The 13,697-nt window shown below is 38.8% G+C and overlaps 1 protein-coding gene across 1 annotated transcript in view; it reads right to left on the bottom strand.

Annotated features, from left to right (window-relative positions):
- rps6ka2 (ribosomal protein S6 kinase, polypeptide 2) overlaps positions 1-13,697 on the bottom strand; it is a 29,570-nt gene that overhangs the window by 10,274 nt on the left and 5,599 nt on the right. The window contains exons 2-10 of the mRNA XM_083540374.1: positions 13,109-13,225; positions 12,181-12,262; positions 10,177-10,257; positions 9,894-9,973; positions 5,661-5,767; positions 3,613-3,650; positions 3,295-3,437; positions 1,966-2,036; positions 1,471-1,559 (exon numbers count right to left, since the gene is read on the bottom strand). Of these exons, the coding sequence (XP_083396500.1) occupies positions 1,471-1,559; positions 1,966-2,036; positions 3,295-3,437; positions 3,613-3,650; positions 5,661-5,767; positions 9,894-9,973; positions 10,177-10,257; positions 12,181-12,262; positions 13,109-13,225 (808 nt within the window). The remainder of the gene's footprint in view (positions 1-1,470; positions 1,560-1,965; positions 2,037-3,294; positions 3,438-3,612; positions 3,651-5,660; positions 5,768-9,893; positions 9,974-10,176; positions 10,258-12,180; positions 12,263-13,108; positions 13,226-13,697) is intronic.

Genomic DNA, 13,697 nt, shown 5'->3' with positions numbered 1-13,697 from the left:
AAATTATCAGGGCCATCTAGAGGGCGTCCAGTAACGTCGCGATTTTCACGTACTTTGATTGGATGGTCTGAGCGCACTCTGCATCCGTAGCAAACTGCACAAAAATATATTAGTGTGAATTTAATAGCTTTTTAAAAAAACTTTTACTCTACACTTGTGCAAAGCAACCAACTCTCACGAAAATCATGTTCATTTTCAGAGCAGAAGCATGAGCTCATGTTCAGTCAGAACCCTGTACTCGTTGGGGACCATCATCCATTATAAGAGACAACATAAGGGATTCTGGCGAGTGCCAAATATTATAAAAAAACAATTCGATGACACAAGAAGGAAATCAGAATCAGCTTATGGTCTCAGCGTACTTCATGCAGAGACCCCGGTTCGGCTTTTTCCACAAACAATATGATGTAATTGCGGAGCAAACTGACACCGTGTGGAGGCTTAGCTTGTTGTCATGCACATGGCAGCTGTGCCAACTCTGCGGATGAACACTATCTAATCTGGGCTTTCCTCATGCATTGGTATGCCTAGAAGAAGACCTGGAATGCTTATAATCTAACACATTATGAAAATTAATCTGAAGCTAAAAGGTGTACCTTGTTCACATAATTCAAATAATGAGTTTGGAAATTATTTTGCAGGCAATATTAATGAGGAGGTGGTAGCTTAGTGGTTAAAGCATTTGACTGTGGATCTGAAGGTCAAATAAAAAAAAAAAAGGAATTCGGTCTAGGTAAGAGCGTCTTTCAAATGCCGTAAATGTAATGGTGTTTTGCTAGCCGTCTGGCTGTGTCATGGTCAGAATTGTTTGAGCATTTGTACACAGACTGCACATTTATGCCATGCACCAGATTTCTGTCAAATATCTTCACTAGGTAGGAAAAAACAAAAACATTATGACTAGTAAATGTGGACAAATCTTCAGGCCTAAGAACAGTCAGTGAATGAGTTACATACGAATACGAGATACAGTATATGTTCAATATGATATTCAATGAATCTTAGTTCACCAGTTTAAATAGTTAGCTTCGTTTAATGATTTTCAACCTCAGGCCTTCAGTTCCAAAAAAACGCCATTGGTTTTTGCAAAACTTGTTTAGACCCTAAAGGCATCATGCTGCTGAGAGTAATATTGAAGTTCTATCCTGGTGTACAACCAAGGTTCCCTGGTGGTCTAGTGGTTAGGATTCAGCGCTCTCGCCGCGGCCTGGGTTCAATTCCCGGTCGGGGAACCAAACCCAGCCATTAGGGCTGCACAAGCCAGTGTACTCTTAGTGCCGGTCCCAAGCCCAAGTAAAGGAGGAGGGTTGCGTTAGGAAGGGCATCCAGTGTAAAACATGTGCCAAATCAAACATGCGGATCACAAATTATCTGCTGTGTCGAACCCTAATGGGGGAAGCCGAAAGAAAGTTTTTATCCTGGTGTACATTTATGTGATTAGAGGTGTGGTGCAAAATTCATATATATTACCCAATCTGTTGGTTGGATTCCTTTTAAAAAGGGCTCGCAGCAAGCTCTGCACCTCTGGGCTTAAGAATTGAGGCATGCCAAGCTTTGCCCTAAAAAAACAAAACAAATGCCATATTAACCATACGTCTCCCCAGATAAAAAAATAAACATTTACAAGATACATTTCTAGAGCAGTCATGTTGGGTCGAGTAAAATTAAAGATGACCCAATTGAAATATAAATGTGAAATGGTTCAAGTAAATATTGTGAACCCTTCCTTGAAGCCCTGCTCCCTTCCCTTCATCTCTTTCTGTCACAGCATTCGGAGAAAACTGTGGGTTAATTACTGTGAAATGAGGTCTATCAGCTGATAAGAGTAAATCACCCTGCCATGCTCACTTAAAAACTTTTAATAGTAAATCATACCCAGCGAAAAAAAACATGCAATTCATTCACCAGTTCATCCACAAGAAATTAATTCACTAGATGTTACTAAACACTTAAGTCAAACCTTACTTGAGAATAAGTGCCATGGTCTCCTTGCGGTCTTTGCCTTGAAATGGCAGCGATCCAGTCAACATTTCAAACTGGAGGACAGAAAAAAACACCAGTTATCCTTTGGTAAAGATAACAGCATATACATACAGAGAATCGGTTCACCCAGGTAGTGCCTTCTGCCTGTATTCGAGGTTGCGTAACCAAAATTTCCCTGAGATATTAGGACACGAGCCAGCGCTCAGTCTGCTGGAGATGTTGCTAAATTTATACATTTGCTAGTCGATGCCCACTACAAAAAGAAGGCCAACGAATAGCATAAGCTGAGATGTGCAGCATACTTGATATATAAAAAAAGAAAAGTGTTATCTAATAAAAATAGGGTCTAAAGGATCATAAAAATGACTGCATTTATTTTTTATTTAAACTGAAAAGCATGAAAAGGGTATTTGTTTTCAGTTGGAGCATCAAATCATCATCTTTTCCCTCACTAAAATTGCATTTAATTTAAAACGCTGTTGTCATTGCTTCTGAGAGAAATCTTTTGCTATATTTGGAGGAGGTTCCAGGGTTGAGAACAGCACCAAATATCACGTAACTCACCTATGCATCATCAAGTTGTTTAACCTTGGGAAAATAAAAAAGACTGAAGCAGAGTCTGAACTCTGAGGTCGAGTCAACCTGAGCCATGCTTCCTGCAAAGGCTGTCACCTTTACTTCATTGCATTTGTAGAGCTGCAAATAACTACAGCTCTGATGATGTGCTAGTGTCTTAAAAATAAATCTGCTGACTCGTATGCTTGAATCTGCCCAGAGTGGCAACACTTTGTTTCTGCTAACAGGCGTCATGAAACGTCTCTGCTAAAAGTGTGTCATTAATAATTAATCGAGCATGCTGGCTTGTAAAACATATTCTGAGCATTTCACTACTGTCTTTTATCAAGCTGTCTATTAGTGTAGGAATTTGGTTGTCAGTATTAACAAGAATACAACATTTTTTGGTGGTACACAAATATCTATGGTACTTTTCACTTCACCTACAGTTCTTGAGGCAGAATAGAAGAAATAGCCCCTATGTTATTCTAACTTTTTAGTTAGTAAGTTAGTTTCGTTTTAATAAGTTGTATAGTGTGAGCAATCCTTTCACATGACAAATAGTCAGTGCCTCCGAAAGTGTCTACTTTCCTTTACTCTTCGCTATGGTTGTGTCATTCATAGGTAAGGAACGCTGTTTTCTATAGTTAATAACTTCCTATAAAACAATATGAATATTTTCTTCTGTTTACTGATGATAAAGGCTTCCGTAATTTGATAGTCTTGCATCCAACTAACTCATCCTTTAATACTTACCATCAGAACGCCAAACGACCACCAGTCAGCACTTTGTGTGTGTCCTCTTCTATTGACTACTTCTGGAGCCATATACTCGATGGTCCCACAGAACGAGTACGCTCTCTTGTCGTGATCTATTGCTTCCTTACTCAGACCAAAATCTGAAATGAAACAAGGCAGACGTCTCTCTTTAACTGATTCTGGTAGATATAAACTGCATTTGGTTGCTGTGTACCTGTACAATGCAATGACAATAAAGTTCTATCTACCAACCAACCAACCAACCAACCAACCAACCAACCAACCAACCAAGTAGTGGAAAAGAATATCTCTTACCAGTGATCTTTATATGACCCTCCTCATCGAGAAGAATGCTGTAAAAAAAAGTGTAAAAAACACATTTACTCCATTCTTCTAAAGAAAAAAATCGGTCGGATGAGCTCAGCAGAACAAGTGTTTCTTCTGAGGTGTGTGCAAGCTGATTAAAGATGTGTTTGTCCTCATGAATCGAAGTTCAATGTTCTACAGTTTGTCTCTAGCTACACGCCATTAATCATTTGCGCTGAGAAGAGCATGCGCACGCTGCCGTTCTCCAAGGAACCCTATGTTCCATATACCTCCTCATACCCTTGTCCCCTTGAGGAAAAATGAACATGAGGAGTATTATTGCTCTGTTTATCCTCTATGGAGAACCGGTTCAGAGTACATAGTGTTCAAAACTCAGCAAAATGTGAAACTTGAAAGGAAAAAAAAGTGTTGCTGTTTGCACAAGCAGAACCCTGGTGTAGATTTCAGACGTCTATGAGGAGAAAAAAAAAGCTTCTACTTTGCCTCTAAATCTGGCCCGAACACAGCTTCTGTGTTAATCACACCTGAGCACCTGGGCGGATTTCTTTTTCATCAAAGCAAAGTGGTTATATCACCTCAGCTGAACTGCAGGATTGCCAGTGGAATGATGCTAAGGTTTTTATATGAGGGGCATTTAATCCAAACGCTGCTTCTGCAGCCTATAACTGGTGTAAAAACTGTAAACCAGACAGACAGAATTACATATTAAAATAATGCCTTTGTTATTCATTTGCTTAATGCCATACTGTGATTATTAAAAAGAACCCTTATTAATTATTATAATCTCTATAACACCTAATAAGATCTGAGGATACAAAGCAAGAAATCTGAGATCCACAGTCCTACACTCTCTCCTTACAGGTATTCGGTTGTGGCTAAACGTGTTGTTGTGAAGCTCATGTCCAAAACTTGATTTTCCGCTCACAAACCATTTTAAGATGGACTTGGATATAAGATTTTGTTTGTGTCTTGCCATGATAGAGTTCTAACTTCTTGGCAGGTCTAGTCAGATTTTTATTTCATTTCATTTTAATCTCCTGGTTCTTCAAGGAGTCCATGATGTGACATATTCTAATAAGGTTCCCGAGAGCATTTAGACAACACACAGGTCCACAACATGGCAGATCCAACAGGTAACATAACAATGTGGATTAGGTTCTTTCCTGTATTCACAAGAAGGTGGTAGCTCAGTGGGTATGATGTTGGGCTTCTGATCAGAAGGTCATGAGTTCAATCGCCACTGCTGGGCCCTTAAACACGGCCCTTAACTCTCAACTGCTCAGTTGTATGAATGAGATAATTGTATGTCTCTCTGGATAAGGCCAATGTAAATTATTTTTATACCAAATCCACTTAATTTTCTTTGGCTGAAAAGTCTATTCTGAACATTGAAATCCAAATGTTTAGTGAATTTCAGGTGCTTGTGTTGAAAGATTTATGTTCAAACTCTTGATGTCACCCAAATGAGGATGGGTTCCCCTTTTGAGTCTGGTTCCTCTCAAGGTTTCTTCCTCATAACATCTAAGTGAGTTTTTCCTTGCCACAGTCGCCACGGCTGCTCATCATGGATAAATGCACACCATTCACCTTAACTGTTGATTTTTGTAAAGCTGCTTTGAGACAATGTCTGTTGTGAAAAGCGCTATAGAAATAAACTTAACTTGACTTGACTTGACTTGACTTGTAATACGAGAAAAAAATGCTTTCTTATATATCTCCAAGTAATATGTTGGCATAGAGTCGCCGTCTAATTGTAGATTTAAAAAACTTGGCGATCTTAAAAAGATGCCACCTTCCACAAATCTCCATGGAGATGATTAGAATAAAATAGGGAACACGATATTTTCCCACTTTTCCAAACAGTTCAGTATGAGTTTAAGCTAATTAACCACCCAGACGTTGTTAGAATCTTTTTTTTTCGTTTGTATCCAAGAACAAAAATAATTGGATGTATTAGGTGGGTCACATTCTAGCATTGCTGTAGGATATGCACTATGAGGTTTACAGCCGAGTATGCTTTTTCTTTTTGTGCTTACTTTTCCGGCTTGAGGTCACGGTAGATAATTCCCAGGCTGTGAAGATGGTCCAGTGCTAAAGCCAGCTCAGCCAGATAGAACTTTACATCCTCCTCTGTAAACATGACCTGGAGGGGAAAAGCAGAAGCAGATCGCAAAAGATCGGTATTTAACATGCAGCACTAGAACAGGAGAAAAACTAATCCACCATGACACAAGAAACAAGCAAGGGGGTTGTGTAGTCTCTGTTTATTTACGCAGAAAACTTCACATTGGTGCGAAGCTTAATGTTAATTACTGAGAAGATTCATCTGGGTTCTGGACAGGATGTGTTGGGAGGAAGACTATGGCGTTCTAAGGAGAAGAAAATTGGCTCGTGTCGATTGTAATAAGTTCCAGGCAGGAGTGCGGCAGCTGCTGCTGGCAGATTCCAGCAATGGCGATAATTAATTCATATCTTTGTTTTTTCTCTCAAGCCTCTGCGCTGAGAATAGTGATTAAATCAAGCTTCACGCATGGCGTCACCTAGAGTGCTAAGACTCTGCCCGATCGCACAGTGCTTCTTTAAACAGAAACAGAGATATCGCTAAAAAGGAAAGTCTTGCGCTTCTGAGGTGTGCTGCTTCTTACGCCGAATAGAAAATCATTTAATCAGTCTGTTTTAGTTCAATACATGATCTATACAATAATCATAGAAGGTAGAAGGACAAAAAGTACTGCAATTAATAATGAGCATCAACCTCCATATGCTCAAGTGTTATTTGTTTGCATGGAGGCTGTCCAGGAAGATTGGATGCTTAGCAGAATGACTTTCATGAATCACAGTCTGTAGAACAGCCATGAAATACTTAACACTCTCAAACTCCAATGTTTTCTCTGGGGTCAGTTAAAACATTACAAATTTAGACCTAATATACAGTCCACGACAGAGATGCGCTCTGATGACTCCATCATAACTTAAATATCGTAAGTCGAGACATGGCCCAGCCTACAAAGGAATCTTAAATTATTAATAAATTACAGTGCACGACCCCATACCTATCACCATTCTTTAAGACATTACAATCAAGCAAAGCATTTTTCACTACTGTGATGTATAAACTATACAGTATCTACACTATACGGATTAAATTATTGGGATATCTGATTTTCACAGCAATATGTGGTTCTTTCCCAAAGCCAAAGGCACACAATGGTATAGGACGTCGCTTGAACTAGGAGATGAAACCTGTTCTAGCATGACAGTGCCAGTCTGCACTGGTAAACTCCAGTGCTTTGCATGGGCTGGAGTGGAAGATCTCTTGCTATAGAGCTCTAAACTCAACCCTGTTGAACAACTTTGGGATGAATATGAACGCTGACTGCACCCCAGGCCTGCTCACCTTAACTACATCAATACCTGACCTTGGAGCATAAATCTCCACAAGCAAACTACAAAATCTAGTGGAACATTTTCTAAAAGAGTGGCAGGAATTATAAGAGATCAAATTGTGACTTGTAATGCAATGCTCTTAAAGCACATACCATACTTATGACCAGGTGTACAAACTTTTGGCAATATAGTGCATGTATGCGAGTGAGTGGAGGGCAGAGCATACGCTGCTAGGTTTAAAATAATTTCACCATTTTCTCTTATCGCTATTGTCAGTGTAAGATCGAAAGTTTTTTAAGAACCATCGTAACATGGAGACCATCTGTATATCCAATGCATGTGCATGATGTTTTTACATTTCAATAATTAAGATTTTATTTCCTTTTTTTAGTCACCAGGGACCCATTTTGATAGCACAATCCTTGTTTTTCTTATGCCACGTCGCCTTTGCAATGCCCCTTCATGTGAATGCAAATTCGCAGCAACTGGGTCACATGACTCCCTATCCCAGTCATAATGAGGCTTATTTAGAGCACTCTGTTTTACATTAAAGCTCCATATCAATGAACCTCTGCAAACAAAGAACTGGTCCTGTGCTGTAAATAAAGAAGCTTTTGCCCCGTTTGCTGACCGCCTACCATTAAAAATGTTTGAGAAAGCACAAAGCACAGGCCGGGTTCTGGATAAGAATAGGAGTGTTGCTTTATAAGGTGTGCAACTCTTATTGTGTTAGAAAGTTCTTAACATTGTATAGATCTCGAAAAATAACTTGTGGCATCTTCTGTCCTATCACCAAGGCAACAAGTTATTCTTGGAAATCTCAATCTATGCACATAGATCAGATTAAGCATCCTCGGTAATCGTAAAGTTTTTCACTCGTACAGCTGCCGTTTCACCATGGTGTTGAAAAAAGAAAACGCAAGAAAAACATTGTAGAAACAAGAGTCAGAGGGACATTTCTGTGAGGGGACAGACATTCCTACAGGATTTGTTTACAGCTAACTGCACAAAGTGCAGCCATTTAAAATCAACTACACTGAGTACACAGAGAAAACAATGATATAAAAGGATCGTCAGTAATATCAGAACTGATCACAAGCCTCTGAGCATATAGTGGTCTAAACAGCAACCACACATAGATCAATAATCTGCATTATTTTAAACTGAGATTTAAAAGACATTTCAGAAGGGTTTGTGTGATTTTTTTTTTTCAGGAGATATAACAGATAAGTAATGCAATCTGAAGAATCAAAGAGTCCATTAGGGAGAATTACAGCAAAGCACTGGTGATGCTAATTACACCATGGTGGACCAATTCATTGGAGAAAATCTGGCAGACATGCCTCTCATTACCCAGCACTGACTGAATAAATCTCCATTAGGGAAGTATCTTTATTTAGCTACGGTGCTAATATGGCTACTAAAAAGATCGAAGATCAAACTGGAATTTAAACATTTATACCATGGCACTGTAGCGTTCATGATGCACAGTAAATGTGTGAATTATTAGAACAACACAATTTTAATGCTATGTGGCAAATTGCTGTTGTATAAAAGGAAAACAATCTGTGTATCATGGATCACACCACTTCGGCATAGGCATTTCCATATTACTCAAATATTATTCCTCTATAGCGAATTCAAAGACTGTGGTATAATTAATGGCATCAAATCATGTTTTGTAAACAGACATATGGATGTATTGTATCGCAGTCATTTTTACAAGCGATCTTTGACCACTGTCAATAATTCAATAATCATGGTTGCATTTTGATTCAGATACTCCAGCTACTAATGTTTTTTTTTTTTTTTTTTTATCCAGATAACATGTTTAGCTGCATTCTAAGAAATATTAACCCCAACCCCAAGTCTAATCTTAAATGTCCTAATTTCTTACACAAAAATGGCTTGACCAAAACCATTTAACCAACCAAACAACCAACCAAATAAACAAACAACGATCCAACCAACCAGCCATTCAACCAACCAACCATCCAACCAACCAAACAACCAACCATCTATACAACCAACCAACCAACCAACCAACCAACCAACCAACCAACCAACCATCCAACCAACCATCCATACAAACAAACAAACAACCAACCAACCAACCAACCAACCAACCAACCAACCAACCAACCATCCATACAAACAACCAACCAACCAACCAACCGTCCATACAAACAAACAACCATTCAACCATCCATCCAACCATCCAAACAAACAAACAAACAAACAAACAAACAAACATCCAAACAGACAACCATCCAACCAAACAACTATTCAATCAACATGTGTGGAAATTTTTCTGTATATAATTCTTGACTTTTAACAGAAACCAAATGATTTTTTAAGCAGTATGTGTACTTTCACATTATTAGCAAAGTGAAAAAAGAGTGCAGGCAGGATGTAGTGAGTGGGAAAGAATGATAGCAGGAGTGATTTGTGAATCCGCAAGAGTTAAAGGGAAAACGGTGGTGAGACCTGCTATGTTAAGAGACAGTGGCATTGACAAAAAGACAGAAGGCGGCAGAGTTAAAGAAGCTGCCATTTTCATTGGGAGGGATAAAGATGGACAGGATTAGAAATGAGTTTTTTAGCGGGGGCATGCAGGAATTATGTTTTGGAGACAATTTGAGAGAGGCATGATTAAAACATTGAGGTCATGTTCAGAGGAGTGACATGGGGTATATTGGTAGGCGAATGCTAAAGATGGAGACCAGGAAGGAGGAAAAAAGGAAGACCAAGGAGGTTTATGGATCTGGTGAGGGAAGACATGCAGGTAGTTGAATGAAAAAGGCAGATGTAAAGGACAGGGTGGTTTGGAGAAGGAGTTCTTTCTCATATTTGACATAGACATGATTAGATATAGAACTAACCTCTTTGGAGAGACGGGTGAAGAGATCGCCTCCTCTGAGGAAGTCCAGGATGAGATACAGTTTTCCCTCAGTCTGAAAGGCTGCAGGAAACCGCACATTACATTAGTACTGCAATCTTCCTGGCCACACAGTTGGCTGGAAGGCTATACATATTTCATGCTGCACTGATAAACTATTTCAGACCAATACTCACATTGTCTCTAATGTCAATATAGCTACTATATTTTATATTTATATTAATTAGTGTATCTGAGTTTTTAGCAGGGAAGCAGCGACGGCTCACCGTAGTGAAGTTTCACAATAAAGGGATGATTCACTTCAGCAAGAATGTCCCTCTCCATTTTGGATCGCACTCTGTCACGCACTTGATAGACAGCAGGAGAAGAAAAGGTCATTTGCAAAAAATTCAACATGCACTGCAGCTAAATATTCTCCAAAATTCCTTTTTTCCAGCCTTTTGACTGGGATACTTTACACTTGTGCATAAGAAATGCTGCTGTAATTATTATAGAATAACAGTATCATGTATATGATGATATGTGGTTTATAATTGCACACAGTAAAAAGATGGATTCCATTTTGATCGTGTCTGAATTTCAGTGAAATCCATAGTGGATTGCAATTACGAACAACCTTCTAATGGGTTCTGTGAAAGCTGCTCCTATTTTGCAAAATCTGTCCTGGTAGAAAATTTGCCAACCAAATGACAGAAACCCCCCTTCCATTCAAAGCCATCTAGCTTCAAGACCACTACCAAGTAAAGAGAAGAGTAGAGAAATGTAGAAGAAACGGAGAGAAGAGAACAGAAATGTCGATGAGTGGAAAGAAACAAAGAGAAGAGAAATGAAGAGAAGAGAATTAAAAGAGAAGAGAAAAACTATAGAAAAAGAAGAGAAATGAAGAGAAGAATGGTAGCTATGGGAAGAGAAAGAAGAGAAGGTATAAGGAACAGTAGATCTGCTTTGTGTAGATAAAGAAGAGTTGGTTGGTGCTATGGAGTCGCTCATGGTGTTATTTTTCACCCATAAGCACTTGAAGAACTCGAAGAAGCACAGACGACTTTGTAAAAGCTGTGAAAAAACTCCAATGTTTAAAAAATAAATAAGAGTCCAGGAAGTAACCATGGTTACGCAAAAGGAGTTACGTGGGTTGTGCACACTTGGGAAAAGGATGCCTCTGAAAAGGGACACCAAGAACTACCATAATGATAAACTGATTATTGCAATTATGGTGCGACTCAAGAAAGGAATATAAAAGGAAAAGATTTCTTATTTTAGATGGAATTTTGTTCTTAACAGAGCAATAAGCAGTTATGTGGAAAAAACGGACGACACTAAGACGAATCCTGGACTGTCCTGCTTCTCCGAGTCTGTGATTCAAAATCTTGTTCTTGTCTGACAGAAGTGGAACACAATGTGAAATTCAGCTGCTCTTTTTGGATTTTGAGATGCTTCTTTGCTCCCCTTGGGTGTAAAGAGTGGTTATTTAAGTTACTGTGTCAATTTCCTGTCTGTTACCGGACCTATTTTGTTTTTTGCACCATTCTGAGTAAACAATAAAAAGGTTGTGCATGAACTTCACAGGAAGTTTTTAACACCAACAAAATCACTGAGATCTTCATATCATGTACCATTTACATTTTTGGAATTTGGCAGACACCCTTATCCAGAGCGACTTACATTTAGCTCATTCATTCATACAACTGAGCAGTTATGGGGTTAAGGGCCTTGCTCAGGGGCCAAAAGGTGGCAGATTTGGTGTGGCTGGGATTTGAACTCACAACCTTTGGGATCAAAGTCCAATCCCTTAACCACTAAGGTACCTCCTTCACATGATTTGTGTATCGTGTTTCATCATTTCATGCATTCGATTTGAGTTGCTGCCACCCGACGAATGATTACGAGCGCGCAGATGTGCAGATGTTCCAAAAAACCTGCTTGTTTTTTAAACAACTGGCAAGCAAATTACCAAATGCTCCTTTGCATCCGTTGGAAGCATCCTCCCCACATGATTTACATTGGGGATCGCGTAAGCACTTGAGCTGCCACTCCACGGTCCGAAATCAAAAGCGCTTTAAAAAGCTTCCCCTGAACATTTTTAGCTCCTTCATCACATCATATAATTACGAGTTACATGAAAACACACACTTCACTGAAAATTGCTGAAGGGTGATTTATTACAGGAAAGATTGACTAACGCTGTGTTCCTCGTTCTTCATCTTCGACACGCATAATATTTGCTTTATTGGTAATATTTGTAAATGTTCTACTCGAAGCAAAGGCATTACCTTTCAGTGTGGCCTTTTTTAACACCTTCATGGCATAGAGTTGGCCTGTGTCTGAGCCTTTAATTTTTCTCACCAGAAATACCTGTAAATAAATAACAAAAATACATGTTTCTTTTTACACATTCATTAATTCATATTACATAGTCATAAAAACACTACGTGTATATATATATATATATATATATATATATATATATATATATATATATATATATATATATATATATATATATATATATTCAATATGGTCCAGATAGTTCACTTTTGTTTCTTTGGTTCATCAAATTAAATTTTATTAAAATTTTATCAAACCAGACGTTTTCTTTTCTGTTGTGTCTGCAGGAAGACGCAGCTCTACCTCTGCCATGTTAATCTGTATTCTATGTGACTCTCAGGACATGCCTCGATCTCTGTAGCGTTGTGATACTTTATATTCACGTAGCAGCAGCGGTGCTGAGAGAACTCGCTCGAGAAACAGTTTATTAAAAAAAAATTAATCTGCATATAAAATATTGTTTACAAATTATTGGTCACTTCCTATATAATAAAAGTATAGCGAATCTACTCCTAATTATATATATAAATAAATCGTTTTTTATCGATGCAAATGCGTTTAAAGCCATGCATCACGATACAAACGCCAACTTGTATCCGATGCACACTGATGCGTCACATCATATTACATTTATTTCAATTCGCCACACGTCTGTAAAGCTGCCAGTTTTGGAGCAACCTTAGACATGCATCTGGGTGCACAGTGTATTTCAGGAACCATATAGATACAAATCGATGGTCATATCATCCACCCAGACCACCACAAAATGTCTAAAAGTCTCAAAAAAACAAATCCACTACTGGCAGCTGGCAGATGTTTGTTCACAGAAAAGCGAATTTGCATCTCGTTGACTAAGGGATGTGACGAGCTCACCTTGCCGTAGGATCCCTGTCCCAACACTTTAAGCAGCTCGAACTGGGAGGGGTCAGCTTTCTCGAAGCCTTCTTTCACATGGTTGCTTATATCAATCTCTTTCAGGATGCTGTCGTCCTGCAAAGGAAGCAGATGGCACAGAGGGACACCATGTGACTGGAGGGAAACAAGCATTCTTGCCATTAACCTGCATGTGTATGAGGGAGAGGTTTCACCAGCCTTCTTTGCCACTAATAGAGCTGTTGTAAACATACTTTGTGTGAATCACAGCTGAATCATAGTTATAAAAGCACCTCGTGTAATGGGATAAATATTATCTCTATGTAGTAACGGTACACGCCAGACATCTTTTCTCCACAGCAAACAGTAAACATTCGTCTAAAACCACATTTGTCATAGATAAGCTTTTATATTGAGATCCTACACTCATTCTAAATGATGAACAAAGGAACTGCAAAATCTGTTAAACAAAACTGAACAGTGTAAGTGTATTAGTGACTAAAAGTGATCCATTTAAGGTTTTATAATTACATTTAATCAGTGGTGATCCATGCATTTCATACCCAGACCTTCGCTGGTGTCCTGCCTG

The sequence above is a fragment of the Silurus aristotelis genome, assembly GCF_946808225.1.
Source record: "Silurus aristotelis genome assembly, chromosome: 4".
In the NCBI taxonomy this organism is placed as follows: domain Eukaryota; kingdom Metazoa; phylum Chordata; class Actinopteri; order Siluriformes; family Siluridae; genus Silurus; species Silurus aristotelis.
Note: the sequence above shows the minus strand (reverse complement) of the source record. Positions and strands in the feature narration are given on the sequence as shown.